Raw genomic sequence first — 25194 nt, forward strand, 5'->3', positions numbered from 1 at the left:
ATATAAAACTATGAAAAAGAGCAGATAATAAATCCTGTAACATAATAGCATAGCGGTCATACTGATTCAGCCAAAATATCAATTCTGCCCAATATTCTGTCTCCAACAGAGAATTGCATGAGAATTGAGATATATAGCTATATAAAGCTATCCCAGCTTCCAGTGATCTATAGTTCAGGGACACCCCGAGACAGAAGTTTTTACAGTTTGCCTTAAATGAATTCTTCCATGAAAATATTTAGATACCTTTTTGAATCCACTTTAACTGTGTCCTAAATGGGAGAAAGAAACACTGATTTGTTTCAAATTTGCCACTTGATCATTTGATTTTTTTTCTTGAGTGAAAAGAAATAGCAAACATGTCTTTATTATTCATAAAATAGTGGCATGTTGAAGGTAAAGCTCTGCCATCTCTGTCCCAGTGTCATCTCTCCTGCAGGCTTCCAGTGCAGAAGCCATTCCATGCCAGTGCTCATCCTTGTTGCCTTTTTCTGTAGTCTTTTAGTCTTCTGTTTGTCTCAGATGAAATATAGTAGGTGCATGCTATATTTAAGATACAGGTGTACCATAATTTATGCAGCAACGATCCTGTGCATTTGTTCTCATTTTCCTAGCAATTTCACAGCCTGAGCAATAACAGGAAGAGTTCAGAGTCTGTTATCCTGGATGTAAAATTAAGACTGCTCTTCCTCAAGAGGAATCACTTTACATCAGCATATCATTTGCTGCTTTATCACCAGCTGCTAAGTATTATGAGATCCTTTCGCAGCTTTCAAATTGAAGGTCAGCTTTCAGTTTTAATACTCTAAATAATCCACTGTTAATTACAAACTTTCTCACATCACCTTCTACTCCTTTGAGGGAATCATTTATGGTAGCATCAAGTCACAACCTGGTAAAAACTGTGAAACACCACTGCTGACTTCCCTCCATCAGTCAAAGGTTGCAAAAAAGCAAAACAAAAAAACCCGAACACTACAAAACAAAATCCCTCTTATTTATTGCTATTCCCCCAAATAACTGGCAGCAATTATATGCATATAATTATGACAGGAAAGCAGTAGATATGATTTTAAATTAATGTAGCTTCTTTTTTAAATTACTATTTCAATCTTAAATAGTGGTGGATGTCTAGTCTTTGCCAAATACTCAGGTGCTATTGTTCTCCTGTGTAATGGCAATGGTATTACATAAAACTGCACACAACCTGGAAAAAAACCTATGTAAAAGATTAGTATTAAATATATACACTGCACATCCTTTACCAAAAGCCTTTTTTCTACCTTTTTAATGTTCCAATTAACAGAATCAGAGGCTCAAAAGAGTGCTGTAAACAACATGGTACTTTTTCCAACTACAGTACCCTAATCTCGTTGTTCTTGTTTCTTCCTGTTCCTTACTATGTCATTTCCAAGCCACTCCTGCAATGGGATTACAAAAATAGCTTGCATCAGTTTAGATGTCTTTCCTCCTCCTTAGGCAAGGTACCATTCCACTTGTCTTCTCCACAACTTCTCCATGTTGCCTCAAGACTGAAGTGATCTGCAGGTCTTCTACCAGCCTCCACATTTCTCTCCACTTTCAAGACATTGAAATCTGTCTTTTGAAGCTAAGCTCCCTCTCATTTTCTGCACAGAATAAAAATCTATCTTTTTTTCTTAAGTCAATGTAAAGCTGAAATTCAAGGAAGCCTTCCTTCCCCAATTGTTAACCTAAAGTCCCAAATCACTGGTTTGCTTTAAGTATATATTTCTGTAAGGTATATACAATAGACAAGTTCAAAAGCAAGCAGGCATAGACGTAAGCATTTGTATAAGTATTTTGCTGCATCGAGGTCCAAGTGTTCCTGTTTCCAGATAAAGCTATTTAGCTCATAAATTCAGAAACTCTTACAGAGAAATTAAAAGCTGAACCTGACTGAGCAAGTTTCTGATCATTTAGAACTTTAAAAAGTAATAAAAAAAGACTGTCTGTGTGTTTGTAAGTGAAAGGATAAAAAAAATCTAGTGTTAAGTTAGGGTTGGAAATGATGAGGTGAGATAAACTTTATCATAAAATTTTACTTGCCAAATACAGTATCTCCCCTAGAACAGTAAATCTGTGTCTGATCAAAGAAACTGCTGTTTCAACTGGACTTGTTTTATAAAGTTTAAAATGGTCAGTTTGAAAATGAATACATCACTAAAATCTGCAGAAGGCCAACCAGGTACACACTCCAGAAATAAGACAAAAGATGAAAGCTAATACAGGATTGGGGGGCAGATTCAGCTCAGTTGGTTAGAGTGTGGTGCTGCTAATGCCAAGGTCATAGGTTCAATCCCCATATGGGCCATGTTGAGGGTTGGACTAGATGATCTCCAGAGGTCTCTTCCAACCTTACCAATCTATGATTCTATGATAGCTTTAGATTTACAAGTGTTCATGGACAAGGTTCTCTCTCATTCTGTATCTGTGCTACTCGGCATCTAACAGAAATGGGTCCTGCAGTTCCTATTACTATAGTATAATTAGTTGCAGTAATAAGGATAATTATATTTTTTATTTTAGCCATAGTTTTCTGGTCACCATTAAAAGAAGATGGAAGTGATCTCTACCTCTCTAAGTTAGTGCAATGGGATTCAGAACTTATGATAAATTCTAGGTTATATCATTTAGTAGATAACTAACACCAAAACAGGACTAAGAAAACTCTAGTTGCTCACCAGAACAATCCACCTCACATTTAATGCTGCTTACTCACATGACCAGAAGCAGCTCCACCAAGGGACCCAACCACATGTGCTCTAAGTCAGCAGGGCACACATCCAACTCCATGGCTATGGTTACGCTGCCCAAAGTGCCTCTGATCCCAGGAGGAAGCATCAGTACAGCCTCAGAAACCACACTGGGAACCACCTGGCCAGACATGCTCCATCCTTCACCTAAAGCAGGTTCCAGTCTGAAATGAAATAGACACATAACATCTGGAGAGAGAAAAATAAGCAGCATAATTAACTACAGTTCTTACCAGCTTGTGACTGATAGCGGATGAAAGGAATCTTGAAACAGTCAAAGCAATGATGATTACCACCCCTCCAAGCAGCAGGTCTCAGAACAGCATGGGACCTGCAAGAAACAGGATGATTATCTTTCAGCTGTTGATTTCCCCCCCACCTAAAACTAGCTTTTATTAATTTCTTCAGTAAAGAGTGAGGTACCTCTTATTGTAGAGCAGCCAACATGTTGCTAGGGCATGCCATGGTTAATTCACAGCAACCAGTTCACGGATTCATACCCTTTGTTTACAAGGCAACAGGTTAGAGGTAAGAATCCCTTCCAAGCCAGGGAGGGATGGAATAAGAACCGCATTTTTCAGAATTTTCTGAATTCCAACTTTTGGATTAGTTCTATCTAAAGTGTTTTGCTCTAAACTTCATTTCCTAGAAAGACTTGTACTAGCTGGAAGTAATATACAATGCTGCTGCAATTCTATACTATGAAGAGGTAGCTTGCATCAGGAAAATTCATCTCAGCTCTGTAAGGAATAATAAATCAGACCCATGCCTCAGTTAAAGACAAACATCTGCTTATCAGTAAACAACAAAGGATATGGCAAACTTATTTTTGTTATTGCTGTTTGTCTTTTACGTGAGAGGAATATTTGTCTTTAATAGGACTATCCTAGATAGCTGAGGCACTAGACACAGCCTGAAGTTTACTTAATTTTTAACTGGAAGCACTGCTAAAATAGAGTACAATTCCTCTACCCCCGTATCAGTCAGGATATTCATATCAAGGCATAAATGCAAGTAAGTTATTCTGCCAAGAGGAAAAAAAAAAATCTTGTTAGAACATGAGACTACACCCATAGGGCATAACTCAAGTACAGAACAGTCTCCTGAAAACCAGGAGGTGGTCATAACTGATGAACTAGTAAAGCCAATGACTACATTTGGATAAAGACTTTCTGACTGCTTACATATATAAAAATCCTTGGTAGTACTAATCACAGAGGACACGAGCTGGACTCATTAAGTGCATGGGCCATACATTAAGCTAGCAGAAACTCTTGCAACTCCTCTGAATGCACTGCCTCCTCAAGGATATGCCAGCCACAACAAACAGCCTCAGTAACAAGTTTATTGCACTCTTGCTACCTCACCACTTTCGCATGAGCATCAGACTTTCTGCACTGGGTAAATTAGGCAGTTAACTAGGATGGTCTTAATTTTATGATCACTATTTCATTTCCATTTCAGGTCTGTGGTTACATCCATTAACTTGTAGCTATTGGGAAACATAGGAAGTTGCCTTAGAAACCTCAGTTCAGTTGATAGCAAGTAGTTACATATGTCACAGGAAACCACACTGTACTAGTTAAGCACGACTCTTTCCATTAATAGCATAGCTAGGATCATAGAGGGATGGAGAATAAGCCGACTTCTCATTTTCTTTCCTAACCAAAATGAAGGAAGTATATGGCTGCTGTTGCTATTCCATCTTCTGGTGGACAAAACTGTGTAGAAAAATTATGTTAGCACCAACAGTTACTTGGACAGCCTTGAAGTTATCAGCTTATTCTGTGGTTAAAACAGAAACTAATGCTAATGAGTTAACTGTTCTTACCAGTCTTATTCCGAGGAAATGACACTTGCTACCCACAGTAAAAGTGCTGTTTGTCACTGCATTTCCCAGACCAGAGACAGAAAGCAGTGTAGGAGTCAGAATCTAGGACTACCACAGAGACGTTTGATTAACTAATTCTCTAGCTCTGATGACGAGAGTTCCACCATCAATAACCTTACAGGAAATAAAAACAACAACAAAACAGTATTAAGGACAGCATATTGTTCCAGTACATTAGCAAAATTTCAAGAAGGCTTGTACATAAAAACAAGACTGAAAGACAATCCTTTCTTCTGCTCTGCCATGCTATATCCAGCAATAAGAACATTGTTTCTCAAGTTCAGATTAAGGTAACTGCTTCCCTTGTAATACTGAAACCTTTAACAGTTTTTCAAACCTTGCAGCTTCCTGCATGTTGAAACCTAAGTCATGATGCTTAGGATTCCAAAGAGCGTTTTCTAAGCCATCTAAACCAGTAACCAAATAAATAGTTTTAGAAACTCTAGCCAACACCAGTGGAGGTCTGAGCAAAAAAAGCCTCCCCCCACCCCAAATCCATAAATTAACCCAAAGGAATTAAATTGAAAGAAAAAGAATAGCAAAAGACTGTCTTCTTTTTGTCTCAATAAGCTAAGATGATCTCGTAACAAGCAAGGGGGGGGAGGGAAGTGTACAAGAAGTTGGAAGTCATAATAAAACAACCCCAGATACTGCATTAAAGTGAATGTATTTTGATCTCACTTTATAAACCAAAATGCGTTTTCCTGCATTCAAACATATGAGAACATCTCAGCTGTTGATCACTGTCACAAAATCTTGGACTACTGCCCCAGCACCCTGTTGGTTTATAGACTGTTTATGTAAATTAGTAATGGACATTTTCAGTATCCTATATTTTAGGCCAGCCCCTGAAGAGCTTGGCATTATGCTTGACAGAGGAAAAGAAAATCACGTGTCCCATATTACTGTCACTTCAAGGGCACAGTTCCACATAGTTTTTTTCCCCTTCTTGCTGCCAATACTGATTTAAAAAATTTCCATCTGTCCCCCATGCTCCCCTACCTCACTCTCCTGCAGCAGAGGCAGCAAAAATACATACATTTTAAATAACCAGCAGCTAACCGATCTACCTTGCAGCCATCAAATAAAATAAATAAATAAATAAATAGCAGAGCAGCATGAACTCTTTAAGCTGGCATTGCTGCTGAGAAAAGAGTGCACAGAATGACACCCTCCCCCCTTGCCTCCCAAATGCCTCAGTCTTCCTCTTTGCCACAGTTACAGTGTATGGTAAACGTAAGGACAAACTGTGTCCATATAACCAGGCTAGAAAACCTCAGCTGTGCTATAACATTAAGCTAAGCTGCAAAAGGTGAGGATGGCTACGTTTGCAGCACCCTGGCTGAGGTCACTTCTGGCTAAACGTCATCAAGAAACCATTAGAGGTTCTCTTTTCTGCCTCAGCACACAGCAGGTAAACCATCCCTGACAACACACAGGTGAAAACACTGGGGCAGTGCCATGCAGTCAGAGCACAACGCTGCTGCCTACAACCGGTTACACTTGTGGGTCCTGTAACATGTCAAAAGGTCCTATCCGAACCAACTTTCCTTATGCATGACTAGTTCACCCAGATAAAAAGCAAAGCCACAAAAGTGGCTTCTTGTGCCTATTTCTGGCATGTTTTAAATTGTTTAAGTATCATTTTTTTTCAATTGCTCATATGAGAATGGCTGTTTAGATTTTTGAAACAGGTTGTCCGATTACTGAAATCGGGATTCTAATTTACATTTAATTCCTGTGTTTCCAGGACCCAATAAAAATTATAGCCTACAAAGCACTAAAGAATGCCAACTGACAACGTAACTGAATTTCTAAATTGAAAAGCACTAAGAAAACATGATTTTTTAGTATCAAAATATTTCCTTGAGAGCTACGTAGAGCTGAGTAGTTAGCCCTATTATTTTGATAGTTTTCTATTACCACAGATGCCATTATAGAGAGTTTACACGCCCATCTGTTTCACATGCATAACACAGAAGCTATGATTTCCAAAACCACTTTTGACTCCAATTCTCATTACAGTAAGTTTTCAGAATCCCATACCAGTTCCAGTATCTTGCATAAATGCCCCAATAACTTTTTTTTCCTTCTCATTTGTATAAATGATTACAATCTTACAATAGTCCCTTAACAACAATTAATTAGCTTGTATATTTTTCTTATAGAACAGAGTAACAAAAACAAACAAGTTTCTGCATTCATCACATGCAGAAATGCACTGTGATGAAATTTTGCAAGAGTTTGTACCTGGCAATACCTCTTTGTTTAAAAAATAGAGTTTCAAGGTACTGAAACCTTCAAGATAAGCTGCAACTAGAACCTATGCTTATTCCAGAAAGTTATTTTCACAGAAATTAGAGTACCTATTTTTACACTTATCCTATGCACTTTCATACACACCACACATAACTTTTCCATATAATATACGAACACTAATTCTTGAATACACACACACACACAAGGTATCATTGCAAAACCAGGTGCCACACTTCAAAATAGGACAGGATGGAAAGCCACAAATCAAATGCCAAACTTACAAGTTAGGAGAATGTTTTCAACATGTGCATTTATTTATAGTTGGTGTATAGCCTACATGAGGATGAGGTCAAGATTTTCTCCCCTTTCCTGGTCCTCTACTCTTAAGAGGAAAACTGAAGGCCTGCAGTCATCAGGACTCCAGCATGTAAAGGAGAAGAAAAAAAAAGAAAAAAAAAAAAAAAAGGAAAAGGATGCCTGAGAAGATACAGGTCCAGGCTCATAGGTTATGCATAACTAACAAACAGGAGGTGTGCATGAAACACCAAACACCATTTGATCTAATGAGTAAATTAACACACGGAGTATCGATGAAGTGAAAGTGTCTCACCTGAGCGCATACAGAAAAAGCTTCTGTGATTTGGGGCACCAGAAACAGTCATTTTTGGGAGTTTTACATGCTTTCACACAGCAAACACGCTCCAGCTACAGCCCGAACTAACGGAAAAAAAGGTTTTCTTGCAACACAGCGAGGAAAACAAGAAACGCGTCCGGAAACCACTGACCGCTGGCGGCCAAGGCGGGGGGGGGGGGGGGGGGGGTGAACCGCCCCCCTCCTGGCACCCAACAGCCCGGCAGAGAGACGAACTGCCCAACGGCCCCTGGGGGACCGGGGCGGGGGAAGACTGCCCCCCCCCCCCCCGCCCGCGCGCCCAGCAGCCCCGGAGTGGAGAAGGGGGAACCGAAACTACCCCCTAACGGCCCAACGGCCCCTGGCGGCAGTGGGGGGGGGAGGGCGAAGGGGCGGAAGCGCCTCACAGCGCCAGCCGGGCCCCCACTGGACCCCCCCCCCCGCCCAGGTGCGCGCGCTCTCCCTCTCCCATGACGCCAGAGGCGCGCTCGCCCCGCCCACCGCGGCGACCGCCACGTACCTTCTCGGCGCAAGCAACAGCGATAGCGCTGGCTGAGCCTCCCGCGCAATCTAGCCTAGTTTGTCTCGCGCTGCGCCAATCAGAGTCATCCGCGACGCCCGGGCGGGGGTCAGGCCTGGCCAATCCTCGCGCGCCGAGGGGCGGGACCGGTACCTATGGCAACGGGAGCCCGGGCCGCCGGAGCGCTGCGGAGCCGCGCCGTGCCGCGCCGTCGTGCCGTGCCGTGCCGCGCCGTCGTGCCGTGCCGTGCCGTGCCGTGCCATCGTGCCGAGCCGTGCCGTGCCGTGCCGGCCGTGCCGGGCCGTGCCGAATCCCGTACAGACGCAGGAGGAAGCCCGGGGGCTGTGCCCCTCTCCGGCCCCACGCCCAGGAGACGTCGCGCCTCTGAGAAGCAGGGGCTCTTCTCCCGTCGCCAGGGGACCAAGGCGAGGGAAAGGTAGCATCGCCCGCCCTGCGCTTGAGGCGAGGGGCGGTGCGCGGGCCGGTTCGGCCAGGGCCCTTCGCCTCCCCCCGGCCGGGGCGGCAGTGGCGGAGAGCCCGTGTGCCCTGATGCTGACTGCGTGCGGGGCAACAGTGCCCGCCGGCTGGCTCCGCTTTGGCCGTGTCAGCCCGGGGGAGGCGCCCCGCGGGCGCGGAGTGGGACGGAGGCCTCGTCATGGAAGAGGGGAGGCTCCTGTCAGGGAGAGCCGTTGGCCGGGGGGGGGGGTTCCTGTCAGGGAGAGCCGTTGGCCGGGGGGGGGGCACCTGTCAGGGAGAGCCGTTGGCCGGGGCGGGGGGGGGGGGGGGGGAAAGGCTCCTGTCAGAGCCGTTGGTCGGGGCGGGGAGGGGTGTTCCTGTCAGGGAGAGCCGTCGGCTGATAAGGGGGGCTGAGGCGGCCTCTCGCCCTGGAGAGCCAGGGGACTCCGGGCACTCTCCCTGCTGGGGATTTAAACTCTCTCCCTTCCGTCAAATAAATAATAATAGTAAAAAAGATAATAATAACGGTAAGAAGATGCAGCTCGAGTTTGCTGCAAGGTATCCTGGGCTAAACTACAGGTGCGCACGGTGCTGCCCGCCTTGGCCCGGGCATGCGCCGCGGCCGGGCCGCACGGCCTGTGGCGGGCAGGTGAGAGGAGCCCGGCAGGCTGCGCCGCGAGCTGTGTCAGGGGCTTGGCAGTACCAGCCGGTGTGTGAACAGCCGTGCACTAGGAGAATCCTCACGTTCCATTTCCCCAGGCCTTTATACTGAAGTGCTGTCCTCTGAAGTTAATGGTTCTTCAGGAAGCAACACTTCAGCAGCCCACTGGGTTATACGTAAGTGGTTAGTTTTAAAGTGTCAGGAGAAGTTAATGCTTAGCTTGCAGCGGCAAAATCTTGATTGGCTGCTAATCACACAAGCACAGTAAGAAGTTCGAGGAGACTACATTTTCCCTTGTCCCTGCTAAGGCTGATCTTCATAAAAGAGTATAGCATTGTGCTTATTATAGTACCGTTGGAGGAACTAGGCAAAATATTGCAGTATCAGGCTAGCCACTGTACTCACAAAGTATTGCAAAAGAGGAAAGGTAAAATTCATGGGTGTAGAGAACTTTCTTTCTTTCCTGAAGAGTGTGGCTATGGCTTTCAAAAGAGTTCAGGTTTCGTAACGTTTCTGGGTCAGCTTGAAGGAGGAATTGGCTACAGCCTCTGTTATTTGAGTTGTTAGCGCTTGTGGAGAGATAATATTGAGCACTTTCAGAATTATAATAGTAACAAAAAATGAAGCACTATGGTTTTCAAGTTCAAGATGGAAGTTGGTCTAGGTTTTGTTTGTTACCTCCTTTTCTCCCATCTCAAGAAAACCGCTGTATTGACTCAGTAGTGCAGCAATTTTGCCCCGGATTTTGAAATGACTATCTCTCAACTAAAAAGGTGGGAATAGAGAAAATTCCTACTCAAAAGACTGGATAGGAATTGAAGAGCCACTTGAACTTTGCTCAGAGCCAGCTTTTGGAGTAACCTTTATTGATCTTCACGTAGAAGATCATCGTGGAGCAACTGACAGAAGATAAACGTGCGTCTTAAGTGCTCACAAAAATATGGATTTTCTCCTAAATCCCTCTGGGGAGTCTAACAGTCACAGTGCAAGATCCTCCATGGGCAGCAAACTGTTAATCTGATTACATACAGTAACTCCTAACTGTGATTATGTATTTTCTTCTACACAGTACTCCTTTGGAGAGTGGCAGTATTTTATTTTAGAATAGAAAAGATAAATATATATACAAATCATCACATAAGTCTATCTTTAAACAAATTGCATTGTAGTAGAAAAATGTGAATCTCATTCATTTCTAACAAAGATAACTAAAATAAACCAAAACCCACTAAAATTCCTCATTGGTCTGCATAAAACCTCTATTAACTATTGGAAGCAAAGACATTTAATATAGGCTTTTGATGTAAATTTGCTTGTGGCTTGGTGCTAGAATAAAGTTTGGCACTATTTGGATATGCAAAATTATATTCAGAAAAATCCACTAATTAAATAAAACTCAGCAGCAAAAAATGGATTATTTCAGAATAAGACTGCTTTAAGGAGAAGTTACCATAACTTGGCCATGTAATAATCACAGTAGCTGCTCATAGCCGAACATTTACTTTTGGTGCACATAAGCTAAGTCAAAAGCTACCCCCAAGTGACACGTATATAATTTCAACTGTAATCATGAAAGGGGTTTGAGAAAATGAAAATGTAAAATATTATTATATTGAGTCAAATGTCAGAGGTGTGACAATATTGACCCATACTTCTGGTGATATTCTCACTAAACAAATGTGTATTTTACAAAAGAAAGATAATATACTTTACTATTAACTTTAAAGCCCATATCAGTGTTGCCTTTATTTGAACCACAAAGGTGTTTATTTAGTCTTGTATTGTACTTCGGTCTACTTGTTTGCTCTGTAAGCAAAAAAATCTCTCTGAAGCTCCTGTGAGATACATACTAGACACAAGCCTTCTGGACAGGCACTTAAACCAAATCATGCTCTTACTGAAATGAAGGGCAAAATTGATGTTAATTTCAACAGGAACAGTATTTGCTCGTATGTACTATACACAGTTTGACAGTTGAAATGATGAGGAAAATTACATTCTGTTAGAACAGAATCGTATTAGAATCATATTCAATTGTAAATATTTTTCCCGCATTATAGGTAATTCAGGAAATATTTAGACCCTTTTTATGGTCGTTTCTCATGCTTTGCTATCTCTATAAATCAAAAGCAGGACATTTAAAGGTATTTAGATTCCTAAACATGTAGAAATCAAAGAGAATTAGCAAATTAGGGAAATAAGTGACAGTAGGCAGCTATCATTAAGTGCCAAAATATTTTTAAATCTGGCTCCATATAATTCTACACTGATTCCAGTTAGCTAAATTCTGTCTTCTTACCAACTGGAGAAAGAGGAGTACCACTGAAGTCTTCGTGAACTCCAAGTCTATTTTAACATAATTTTTTGTGATCATTTAGAGCAAAATGGATATTAGTGAGTGATGATGTAGTAATTGAAGTAATTTTTAATTTGAGTTTAGTGTTTAGGCAATATTTTGGTTGCAAGTAGTAGTATAGTTGAAATCTGTTGTTCTTTACATCAGCATTGGAGGAATTGGTTTTTGCGTTTGTATGAAGTGTATTTGTAAGATTCCAGGTTTGTTGTTGTGTTTTGTTTTATATGTGAATGTATAATACAGGAAACTATTTGTAGTGATATCAGTATAACTCTCTATAGACTTTCCAGTAAAATTTTTAAAAAATTTGCTTTGAAGTTGATAATAATTCTCTCCAAGTATGCATTGAATTAAGTACAAGTTTTTGCTTGAGTACTGGCCTCATAGATCATTTTTAGGAGCTAGCTTTACAGAGAAGAATTGAAAAAAATTGTACAAAAATTTTTTTTAAACAAGACTATTTTTCAATTGGTAAAATAGCTTTGTAGGCACTGCTATTTGATTTTCTGAAATTATAATGATAGAGAAGTTTCTTGGAGGCAGATAAGCATTGAAACCAGAAAAAATAACAGTTGTCTTTTAAAACTACTTATGACATAAGTAAGCAAGTCTAGGAGCTGGCCATACAAATCACTTACTTTGATGCCATATTAGTTCTGGACATAAAGTTCATTGGTAAATAATACTTCTCTCACATTTGAACATTCATATTTTGTGTTACTATGTAGTATCCTCCCCAGCATTTGAGTGACTCATTTAATAAAACAGCTGAAGTGTTTAAAGAAAAAGAAAAAAGATTCTGTCAGCAAATGCTGTACTACATACAGTTGAAGCATGCTCTGTTTCCTGAGAAGGTAAAAAAAAGAAACTGTTAATCAACTTTTAACAGTAATCATGAGAACAAAGCAGATAAAGTATAATGGGAAAAATATATGAGAACAGAAATACAAGAATCAAAAGAAAAGAATTTAAACAGAGTGAAAAGAAGTGATTCTACTACCTTTAGGTACTTAAACAGTACTCTTTTATATAAAATCATATGTACATGCAGTCTTAAAGTGCTGCTTGAAAAGCAGTAAGGAGTGTCTGCTGATGCTGAGAAGTTAGAATTTAAATGGTATGTACTCTGACAAAAGATCAGGACAGCATGTCCAGGTTGAAACCTGTTGGATATTGCTAATGCTGGATAGAAAAAAGGAGGAACATCTGAATCATGGGGATTAATGAATAACTTTGACAGAAGAGAAGAAATGCTCGAAGAATAATGAAAGGAATACTGTTACTGCCTTGTATGCATGGGGCATTTACTGAAAGGAGGGAGGGGAAAATATGCTATGTATATACACACATATATATGTATGTTATGTATATACATATATACACACTATGCATACGTGTATGTATTCTAAAGGATAAAAACAAATTTGGAAAGAGAAGGATGCAGGTGTTTCTGTAATTTGAAAGATGACATGTTAAGGGAAAACTGGATTGTAGTCCTTTTCACTTGATTTTTCTGCTCATATTTTCAATGAGAAATGTAGATCTAGAGAACTAGTAACTTAATGAAAGGACATTGTCACCACAGCTGAGTTTTGGTTAAACTTCATAAGCTGAAATGGATTTTTGCACTTGCTTCTCAACTTCGACCATTTTTTAGGTGCACTAATACCAGTTTAGCTCAAAGGACTGACATCCTGAAGGAGATATGTTAAATATAGATTAATTAACTTTAATCTTTGGACTAAGGCATGGTAGCTTACAGTGTCTATGCAGCAAATCTTCTTCCCTCAAAACAGGGAGGAGCTAACTGTGATATTTCTGGTGTTTCCAAACAGAAAATGCAGCAGCAGAATAGTCTCTCTGTTTCTGCCTATTTCTAACATTGTAGCATCTCAGAAAAGACTTATTAAAATTAATAAACATCTTTGTAAATCATTTCTAAGGAATAGGAAAAATGCCTGGAATTAAATGTCTGTATTTAAACTGTCTTATGAAATGGACAAATACAATTGTTACTGTTTGAGAGAAATGAAATCACACTTAAAGAAGCTAGATGGCTAGCTCAAACTGCTAAAGGAGCACTTTGCGTAGTTTAGATATATTATTTGTAATATTCTCCTTCCAGTCCTGACTTTAAAATATTCTTAGAAAGATGAAGATGAGTAGATCTATTGTATCTTTTCCCCATTTTTTTTAATTGCAGCAGTTCGTATGGAGATTGTGCGTATCTCTAAAGTACAGAATTCAAATAGGAAGTCATAGTATAGTCATGATTATAGAGATTAATTACTTCCATATCAGATACAGCAGGTATGGGTCAAATTTTATGACTAGGTAGGCTTATTTGCATATTTTATATTTTTGGAATTATGATATTTCTGTTGATAATACACAGAAGTTTAGTAAGTGTAAATGTGCAACATGAGACTTACAGTGTTATACTGTCTTGCTTCAGCTAATTTACTAGGTTTATGTATGTGCAGACACTATATACTGATACCATTATATGAGTTTGCGTATCTCAGTCTTCGAAAATTTGGCATTGGGTGCTACTACTCTAAAAAATATTTGTTGTGTTGGTAGAAGGTGTCGGAGTCATCACTACCTGAGCTGTTCTGTTTTTTGGGTGATAGCAGTTAAGTGAATTATAAGGAAATTTTCATTTTTATATTAGAATCGCCTGATATAAAATAGGGGTGCTAATGCTGTGTTTAACATTGCTAAAACAAGCTTTTAGCTACATTTTTAGTCTTCCTTCAAAGCCTGTAGCTCTATACAATTCAAATGTCTGGTTTTGTTCCACTAAAGTTGATAGGAATTTGTGATTAACTTCAGTGACATCATGATCAAGGTTGCTGGCAGACAGCCTGCTTCTTTTCTGTTTCAGTGGTATTTTTCTGCTCATGCAAGTACGTTGGTGGCTCTCTTTTCTGCTGAGTATCTCATTCTTCTAGCTCTTATTCTGGACTTTTTTTTTTTTTTTTTAATTCTTACTACCCAGAGCAGTTTTATTTTTTCATTTTCTCTGAAAGCTTAGGATATTGGCTTTCTTCATTGACCGCAGTACTTGTTCAGTTTTATAGCACTATTTTTATGATTGGTTCTGCATATATATGTTACAAACAATTATATGTTTATCCCTGTAGTACTGTGGTGCTTAGCTAATTTGGAAAAATGAGTCTGTTTGATTTCTGACATCAGTAGATTAGAGTCATTCTACCTTTTCATCTAGGTGTGCTACATCTCCTTTTCTGGAATCGCTTTATTTCCAGCTCTGTCCATCTATCCATAAGAAAGCAACCAGGGAATTATTGAAGTCAGACAGGCAGAATCATAACACTTAATTTATATTTCTACTGTATTACATAGTTTTAGGAGAAATAATAGGGAAGAGCAAGGCTCCCATGGCAGTGCACAGGGATGTATGCTGTGCATTATGTACCACTATGATAGTGACCAAATTACCATGGGTCCTCCTTTTAAAATGCAAACATTTCTTCTCTTCTGCAGCACTGTGATCACCTGTTCACTTGACAGCACCTAGTCCTTGTAGCAGAAACTATATCCCTGAACCAGATTGTAGATTCCCTCCAAAATGCCTGTGAAGGGATGGGCATCTAGGAATGGATATCAAAAAAAAGTGGGGAGCTGCTGAAGGTGGCTGATAAAAGGCTGCGAGTGGAGTGAATTCTTAATAGTAAAATGTTCAGTGGAACAAAACCTAGAACCCCAGTTTTCCTCTCATCTCCCTTTTGTCACTCTTTCCTCAAGTTGCAGCATTTGAAAATCATACTGAGTTTTCTTTTGCAGCTGACTTAATGTCAGATTTTGCAGTGGGCCTGGTTCGTCTCTTATAATACGTGTCAGAATAGAATATGTTCAGTGACTCGCAGTTTTGACTGTCACACTCTAAAGGTTGACACATGTCTTAGCTGCTTTTATAGAGGTAGTCTTAATGAATACAATCTTGGACTATAAGATGTCTAAATCAAGTAACTCTGTCTTCACTAGGTTATTTGCTATTCTAATAAATGTATTTCCAACTTAATCGTTATAGGAGAGATTGTGTAAACAATTGGGTTTCTCAAAATACCTCAAAATACTACTGGAAATTCCGTGTTAAGTTTAATAGTCTGCAAAATTAGTTGCAAGGATTATGATTTTTTTTGTTCGTTTATTTATCCATTTTCGTCTTTGATTTTCAGTTCTTCCTGGTACTTTTTTTTTTTTTTTTTTTTTCTTATTATACCGAATGGCTACAATGAAGATAACCTATGCACAATCTGAAATAAAACTACCTAATGGGCAGTGTATGGTCTTCCTTACTGGGCAGTATGTGAACAAATAGATGTGAAGAACATAGCATGATATAATCCAATCTTTCCTATTTTATGTGACTGTGTAATTTCAGAGGATGGTATTTCTGAGGGAACTGAGATCGCCTGCAAACACAAATCCCACTGAAAGTCAACAAATCCGGTGGTATTTAGTCTGATTAGGACTTTTGACAGATAAGCTCTGATGACTGTTGCAGAGGGAGTTTCAGATGTTACAGCTCCAGTTGCCCATCCCAAACCTCTGCTAGAGATTACTGCTCACTCACATGGGGTTTGGCAGACCAACATGTTTATTTATGTCTCGGTTGATTCCGTGCAGCTTGGGCATTTTATGGATCATTCTCCTGAGTAGCAAGGGAAAAAGTTATATCTTTAACAATGTGTTGAACCTGGGGCCTAAACTGACAATCGCCATCTCTACCAATTTTCGTGTCACTAGAAGTTGTAGGTAAGCAACTTTAGAAAGATTATATAGTCTATAAAACGGATTAAAAAACGGGTGTCAGTGTTGGAAGTGTTCGCTTTAGTACTTGCTGCTGGCAAAAAATGAGTCAGTGCCCTAACTATGGCTAGCAGTTAAGTTCCCGGCTTCTCTGCCCTGGTTCAGCCAGGGCAATTGGCGCGTTAAATAGTGCTCACTATATGACTTTCAAAAAATAGTGCTTACATAAGTAGAATGGCTTATTATAGTATTAGGTTACTTTTATTACTATCAGTTTTGCATATATGAAAACACTTTGAAGTTGGGAAAAGGTATATCCATATTATCAGAAGTTACAGATTCTTTAAATGAATACTTACGTAACCCCTCAAATTTTTAGCATTTTCAGAAGCTACAGTTTCTTTAAATGAAGAATTAACACATGCATAATGTTTTTTCTTTAAAGAAAATGTCTAAAGATACTGAGATTATAGTTAATATATTCATGTACTTTGTAAGTCTTGTTTTGGTTCATATCCATTGCCTGTATTTCCTGCAACTTTATTATCTTTGACTTATCAGTTTACTAGGCTGCTCAGATCATACATAGGAAGAATTTCCATCAAGATGGATTTTTGTATTCCTGTACATTTTTTTCTGACTATGAGTCTGAACATGTTTGTCCAGTCTGCAGAAACTTCCAAAGTAGATTTTGAGGTTCAGTTCTCTCCTATTATTTTTTTTAACTACACTGAGTTGACAGATATTGGTTTAAAAGTGTATGTCTTACTTTCTTTGCCATTTCCTTCCTCTGAAAAATAAAAGTGCAGCACAGATCCTGACTTCCTCTCACCATATCTTAATCTACTTTAGGAATGAACTTTATCCCATCCTTGCAAATATTCTCAGGTGTATGTATAGAGCTCATAAGCTTTTCTTGTTAAGAAACATTGCTCCAATAAAATCTGTAGCATAACAAAAGGAGATGGTTCACACAACATGTGTTATCTGTGGAGCTATTTGCCATTGGCTACTGTAGATGTTACAAACTTACTATGCTTCAAAAAAATCAATTGAATGGATTATTGAGACTGAGGTTTGTTAGAAGGTACAATCTGAAGCTGAGAAAGGCCCAAGTCACAGCTAAAGGGAGTCTGGAAGTGGCAGTAAGTATCAGTCTTTTCTCATGCCCATCCCTAAGCACCTGTCTGATGACAGGATCCAGGGCTAGAAGGTCTTTTTTCTTTATGCAGTAAAAGTGTTGGTATGTTCCTGAAGAAGTTTGGATTTTAAATAGGAGGACTGGTCATGTTATAGGTAGTCTGGTTACAGAAACACTATTTCATGTATTTGTTCAACCTGCTGTGTGGGTTAAGCTATTTCTGCTTTCCATTTGTTGCATTCAAGCTTATGAAAGGATACAGCTGTGTTTGTATGTTAGCAGATGTATTACGGTGCCTCAGTACAAATAACAGGCTAGTGTTCAAAGAGTGGCTCTAACACCAGATTTGGCAATCCTCTTTTGGAGAGGGGAGGATAAGATTATGTGATTTTGTCCATACAAAATGGAAGAAGTTCGGAGATGACTGTAGAACGATGGTTATCTGCTAGCTAAAGGAACCGATGGCCCAGACAGCATACGTTAGCTTAAGTCACCGTGAGCTGCGCTGTATGGTAGTAAGCTGTGCCACTAACAGATGCAAACTCAGCTGATAGCTGTAGTACAGTTTGTGACTTCTTGGCAGCTTAGCTGATCCACCCTCGTAGTCTAGCCTGGCTTGGAGATCTAGTATATATGAGAATAGGAAGGGAAATTTCTGGACAAGTTCATTATTTCAGAAATTTTGTTTATAGAACTTATCCAGTTAGTATTCAGGCTTGACATCTGCATCAAGTTCAGAATGCTTGGAAACTGACTATTTCTTATTATCATATCCTGTGATTAAATCTTACATTTTCTTGTTAAAATTACAGATCTAGGCACAGCATTTATAGAAAGTGTTCTATAATTAAAAAGACCAGATGTTTCTTATTGAAAATTGGGCATTTTTAAAAACAGTTTTGAACATCCAATTCATGCATCAGCTCTATCAATTCAGTGCAAGCCAACAGCTTGTATAGAAATTAACGTACTGTTTCCAGCAAATCAGGCTAGATTCTTGTTTTTATTTTAAAAGAATGACCCAACACAAACTATTCTAACTTACTGTTGTAGATCTGACAGTGCTGCTGACATGGAATCTAATATGCTCGATAGGGCAGCAACAATGGATCCTGCCATTTGCTAATGATCAGATGCTGGTCATTTTCTAAATGAAAGTAACAGTTGCTGTAACTGAGCAGACTGCATCTGGGCTCCTTTTGCTGAGTATTTGAACTAAGAAGAATGTAGTTTCAGAGAATCCTTGTCATTCTTGAGCATTTGACATATAAAGCAAAAGATAGATAAGTGATATTTTAATCTCACTTATTCCATACTCTTCAACAAAAGAGATAATGATGTCTGTGTACATCTTGCAGGTAAGCCTCAATCTTTCTGTGGTAAGAGTGCTATCTTTTAAGTATTATTTATGTGGATAAAGGGTATCAACAGTGGTAAAATATTATCTACATTTATCAACTCCATGAAGAGGCAACTTAATCCAAGCAAAAGTAGTGCTTCTCTGTTGAGCGCCAGAGCATATAGCCAGAAAAACTGGCATTGGCACTGTAATTACCATTCCTCTCAAAAATGATTTGCTGGCAATGGATATAAGTACTTGGTGAGGGAATTATTTACATGGGTTATTAAAACACTTGTGCAGATAATTTCTTTGGTGCAGAAAATTTCTTTGTAGCAAGAGTACTTTTGATTTGTCTGGCTGCATGTTTATTGAATATTATGCCTTTTTCTTTAACATATCTAGCTAATTATATACAGCATTCAGCTGACAACTTTTACTTTCCAAGGAGTGATTTATATTGCTAACTTAACAGTGGAATTTCATGAAACTTTCTATAGAATATCAAAGACTGAGCACTGTCATAGTAATCACCAAATTTTAATAAGAGCCTGTCTTCACTGTCAGATGCTGGATTACCATCATTACTTTTTTTTATCCAGGTTCCCCATAATAACAAGTTTTTGTATTCATGCTGTTTATGTATTTACTCCTAACAATTATTTTTATGAATTGGGCTATTGTCAGCCAAATTTGACAGAGAGGGAAAAGTATCAAAACAAAGTTCCTTTGAATTTTGAGTAAATAGGCTGCTAGATGTAGGGCAGAAACTCTCAGTGTTCAGTACTCATCAAACTGTGTACAAGTTTGCCCCATGTCAGACACTGAAGAAAGTTTGAGGAAGACTGATGTAATGGAAGCCTCAGCAACAATTTGAGGCTGTGAACCCCTTTTCTGGAAGTCCCAAACAACTTGAAACACAGATATAAAATGGATTGTAAAATACTTTTCTTGGAGATAAAGGTTGGAGAGGACTTCAAATTTGGTAAATATTTCATTCCTGAAACATAAAACTACTGACATTACTATAACAAGGTCTGATTCAGTTTCCACTGTTATCATTAGGAATTTGCCAATAACTTCAGCAAAGATAGGATCAGAATAGAAACATCAATATTAATTATGCAAGACTTGACAATCTTAAACAAGTGTACAGATGTTGAGTGTGCCCACCTGTTTCACAGAGCCATTGACAACATATTAAAACCTTTCCCTGTTTGGAATACAACTTAGTTTTGCTACACAACTGCCAGATTACCTACAACTTTGGGAGTCTGCAGACATCTTATTGTGAAATAAAGACCTTAAAAATTAACATTTGTATTTAATTCTTTTGAGTTCTAATGATCCCTGAGAGCAACAGGATGTATGAGAACTAGGTTATTACCGGTGTCTATGTAGGAATGCCAAAGAATTCTAATCAATACAGTACAATATCATCATTTATGTTAATTTTTGTGAATTGTTCTTATTTCAGATGAAGTGGCAATCTGTCCTGCCACAGCAGTGTATTTTGCTGATGACATGTTTCCTAATGGCTTTGGAAGCTGTACCTATAGATATAGATAAGACAAAAGTTAAAGGAGAAGCCCATGCAGAAGGAGAAAAAATAGAAAATCCAGTAAGTAAAATGAAATTAATCTCATTAAATATTTTGTGCTGATTGTCAGTAATCTGGCTATAGCAAACTCCCATCTTGAAATTTAAATGTACTGGAGTTATGTGCAGAAAACAAACTAGTATTTGCCAGTATTGTCACATGGTCTACCATCTACTATAGTGAGGTATTTAAATTCTTAGTTTCTTTTCCCTGGGCTGTTAAAGGTGAGGTGACAGATGGAATTGTCACCTTCCCAGCTTACAGCAGGAAGAACTGCTTATTGCTCAATAGAGATTTTCTTCAAGTGGCTGAGTGATGGCCTGGGAAATTCTATTCGAAGATTTTAACAATAAAAATACCAATCCTATTTGGGTGCTTCATAGAGAACAGGAAAGTATTTGGTCAGGGGAATACATTTAATTGTTACTGGCATGAAGTTTTCTCAGCTGCAAACCCTGTTTGTGAATATTAAAAATATGTTAAGACATTTGAGATCTTGTATTTGCTAAAGTGCAGATTGTTTTTGTCCAGAAACAGAACTCCAATATCAGCCTTTAGCTGATGAACAATAATGTTTGAAAGCCAAATAAACTCTGTAGTTGAAGCATTTTTTTTTCTTTCCAAAATGGGTTATTCAGTCCTAAAATTCCTCTTTCATTGGAGTGGCTTCTATGGAATGTTTTATTGCCACAGACCCTCATGGCAAAAAACCAGTATAGCCTATGTCATAGGAACATTAATTCATCTAGTGTAAAATCTACCTATCAGGCTGAGCCCTTGGTGGACCTCTGGTTTGTCTGCCCTCAGCAATGCAGTTTCAATGATGCCATATTCACATTAAACATTTCCCCAATACATTACCTGTTTATTTATTGGAAGACATGCGGATTAATGCCAAGTCAAACTTCTGGTGGTGCTTTTGGCATATTGGGGACAGCTGCCTTTATGAAAGGTTTTCTAGTAAATGCATTAAATAGCCTCATTTTTTCTGCTTTTTGGGGAAATGGAGAATGGGTAATATTCTGAACTGCTATTGATTTATGTAGCAAATGAATTACACTGTTAAAAAAAAGCTAACATGACAGACACATGCTTATGATTTGCATTCTTAAACATCTTTTTCCTCTTCCTTGTCTGTTGCTGAAATAAATGAATCATAACAATATAACTTCTTATATAGGGCAATGGTGCAGATCAGAAAAACTGAAGATACTTGAAGAGAGCATTACGACTGTGTTGCTGAGATTCTAGTTTCAGTTTAATTCAATTTAATAATAGGATTTAAATGAAACAAAATGTTTGGTAGTAGATTTTTTTTCTAAATTTAACATTCTTTTTTGAAGGATACAGGGCTCTATTATGATGAATATCTCAGGCAAGTAATAGATGTCTTGGAAACAGATAAGCACTTTAGGGAGAAGCTCCAGACTGCTGATATAGAAGAAATAAAGGTAGGTACAAAAAGTTAAATTAAGACTAACTAAATTTATACTCATGTAAGATTTATATTGTATTCTTTCTTCTTTTTTTTTCTTCATACTCCTCTCAATTTTTGTGAGCTTATTTCTTCTTTAGTTTTTCATTTGCTTAGGTATTGAACTCTTAGTAGATCTTTGTCTTTAGTCAAGAGGCAATAGATCTTCTGTTCCTTAAAGAAAATCCCCTTGAATAAAGAAAATCTACATTTTTATGCACAGTCTACCTGCCTAGCTACCAAAAAGAACCAGTTTATTTCAGATTTCTTGTTGAGTTAAAGAGCTGTTCACCAAAATGGAAATTGAAGTCTTGAGTGTGAAAACACTTTCACATTCTGAATGAACAGGTAAATATTCTGTGACAGTTGTCAAAGTATTAAATTTTATTGTCAGTCAGAGGCAATGACTGGAGGTTTGTCAGTAGCAGAAGGACAGCTTCAAACTCTGTACAGGCTAGTGTACCTTCACTGACATTGATACGGCTGCTAGCATAGCTCTCCCCTGCTTTTGTCTGTTGAGAGATTTAGATCACTGTTAAATCACCACAAAAAGACTTCTCCCCTCTGAGTTGAGGATAATATGTTGTAAATAAATATGCTGACACAGGAGAGACAAGAAAGACAGATTTTGAAGCTGGAGGAAACTGAGGATTTGTGCTAGAAGCAATGTCAGTATGTGTAGGAATAAGACTAAACTGTTGCCACCTCCTCTGTTTTCCTTTTTTTGGTGCCCTCTTTATAGCACTCCCTCACCACAGTTTTGTCTTCTCTGCTTCACTGCCTGGCTTTTAGTGTTTGTTCTACATTCCTTTTAACAAGCTACAGATTCAGCAAGGGGCAGGTAGGAAACTTGGTCTAAGATGATAGACTAAAGAGAAGATCCTGCATTTTGCATTTCCTTCACAAAAATCCCTGATGTTGCCTTTGGCTTCTTTTGGCTCTCTGTACATCCAGTGTAACCCTTGAAGGTTACTGTCCATTTCCAGAGCTTGATAGAATACTTTTGTAGTATTTCTTGTGGGTGTCACAGTGCTTGCATTTCCTCTTTAGTCTTATGGTCATCATCAAGACGGTGAAAAACAGCACTGTGTGTGTTCATCTTGCAGCTTTTCTGAACTAATCTGAAACCAGCTGGCCAAGAATTTTTTTACTTCTGAAATGTTATTAGATGATTTTGCTTCAAAGTCTTACTTACTTACACTCTCGGAGCATTAAGATTTGTAGGAATTCTCTTTTTAGAAAGCTTTTAAGACTCCCCTCCGTTTCTATAACCATAGTCTTAAAAAAAGTGAATTGTCTCTTTAAACAGTTTTTTAGATTCTTGCAGTGTGGGGTGCAGTATTGCCGAAGACTGCCATCAATCTACTGTCTTGCAGCTCATGTCTAGTGGGAATCTTAAAGACTACTTTCTTTTAGTTTCTGTAGATTTTTTTTTTTTTTTTTTTGACAGAGTGGAAAGCTAAGCAGAGAGCTTGATTTAGTAAGCCACCATGTAAGAACACGACTGGATGAACTAAAAAGACAAGAGGTGGCAAGATTAAGAATGTTAATTAAAGCTAAAATGGATTCTGTTCAAGGTAAGAATAAAAAAATTGAACTAGGAAAATAAACAGATGGGTTTGTATTGGACAGGTGCCCAAAATCCATCAGTTATGTTTTGTAGTCAACAATACAACTGAAGTAAGCTGAAATTAAGCGTGTCCTGCTTTCTAAGCTGGCCTAGCAGCAGTAAGGGCCCATCTTTTTAGTGAAACAGGGAGAAGATAAAAGCCATCTATGTTTTACAAATTACAAAACCTGATTCTGGCAAGTTTGTGATTTTCTCATTCCTCACTGAGAACTAGCAAATTGGTAGGACCATGTTTAAGAACAGAACATGACACAGCATTTTTTGTTTTGTTTTGTTTTTTACAAAGTAGAAAACCAATTTTTTAATAGTTAAAGAATTTACAGATTTCTAATAAACATTAAACATTTCAGTTCAGAAGATTATTTTTGTTATGTTTGTAGCAATTTTAAGGTCCAAGAAAAAGAAAAACATTTGGAATGGAAAAAAGCTTCTCCATAGCATTTTTTTTTAATAGGTAATACAGTGGTGTAAACTCATACAGGTTTCTTAGGATTCTGATTATTTTGTGTGGGGATGGGGAGATGAGGGAAATGGTGCTATTCTTTTTTTCTTTTTAATATTGGAGGGTTTTTGATTCCAGATTGCAAATTTCCAAGTTAAAAAATAAACAGCTAATAAGATTTTTTTTGAATTATTTTTACGAGAATTGGTTGCTAGACAAAGTTCCTAATGAAAAATTGCATGACCCTGTTGCCGAAAAGGCCATCTTTTTCACAAAGAAGCTTAACTTGCCTATGCAGATTTTTTGTTGCATGTTAAAAGCCTTGTGTAAATTAGGGGTGGGATTTGACTGAATGGAACTGGTATCCTACTGAACTGAATTGGTAACAGATCAATCTTAGAATAAAGTTCTACTGCTAATACCAGTAAGCCTAACTTGGAAGCAACAAGTAGGCTGGAGAAAAGTATGTGTGTGCAAATATGGGTGTGTGGAGTATTACTAGCCTCAGGAAAGGATCAAAATTGTTTGGGAAAGAAGGTATTTTTAGTATAGTATCTTTCTAGTGAAGTCTTAGGTGCTACCAAAGTATGATTAATGAACAGTTATACAAAGTTAGCTTGAGGGCATTAGATCACTTTTCTATCCTTTGTGCTTTCTTTTAATGGAAGTTCTAGTGCAGAGAGCACAGTCCACTGGTAGCCAGAGAGCACAGTCCAGCGGTAGCCCCTCCAGAGGAGTCAGTGCACTGCTTCACACATGTGCCGCGCTGTGTTCATCTTCCTCAGGCTGCTGTTTAGCTGCCAAGAGCCTGGTCTCATGCTCCTATTGCAGGCAAGCGTTCCAGTGACGTCATGGTGATGCTCATGGTGAGCTAGCTGGCAGCAGCTAATGATACTTAGTTGTGTGAATAGTAATTTTGTATAGCGGAATGTCTGTTTGCTGTCTTCTTTAAACACTTGGTGCCCCCAGATGTCAATATTGCTATGTCCTTAGCTTGTACCTAAACCGAGTCGTTTTATGTTGACATATGCTGCATGTGTTAAGGAAAGAAAACACTGTAGATACCTAGTGGAAGCTTAGAGCCTCAGGAACTAGGCCACTCAGAAAACCATGCATTAAGTATATACTCAACAAAATACCCTCATTTCCTTGCAGCATACAGTTTTAGAAGACTTCTTGATTGTTGGCAAAAAAAAAAAAAAAAAACAAAAAAACAATACTGGTTTAGCAGAACTATTTCC

The 25194-nt window shown here is 38.7% G+C and overlaps 1 protein-coding gene across 1 annotated transcript in view; it reads left to right on the plus strand.

Annotated features, from left to right (window-relative positions):
- The first annotated feature begins 8274 nt into the window (after nucleotides 1–8274).
- Nucleotides 8275–25194, plus strand: part of NUCB2 (nucleobindin 2) — a 32511-nt gene continuing 15591 nt past the window's right edge. Inside the window, exons 1-4 of the mRNA XM_062577048.1 lie at nucleotides 8275–8511; nucleotides 20285–20428; nucleotides 21751–21858; nucleotides 23332–23458. Coding sequence (XP_062433032.1) covers nucleotides 20285–20428; nucleotides 21751–21858; nucleotides 23332–23458 — 379 coding nt within the window. The 5' untranslated portion in view covers nucleotides 8275–8511. The remainder of the gene's footprint in view (nucleotides 8512–20284; nucleotides 20429–21750; nucleotides 21859–23331; nucleotides 23459–25194) is intronic.

This window comes from Rhea pennata, chromosome 5, assembly GCF_028389875.1.
Source record: "Rhea pennata isolate bPtePen1 chromosome 5, bPtePen1.pri, whole genome shotgun sequence".
Classification (NCBI taxonomy): domain Eukaryota; kingdom Metazoa; phylum Chordata; class Aves; order Rheiformes; family Rheidae; genus Rhea; species Rhea pennata.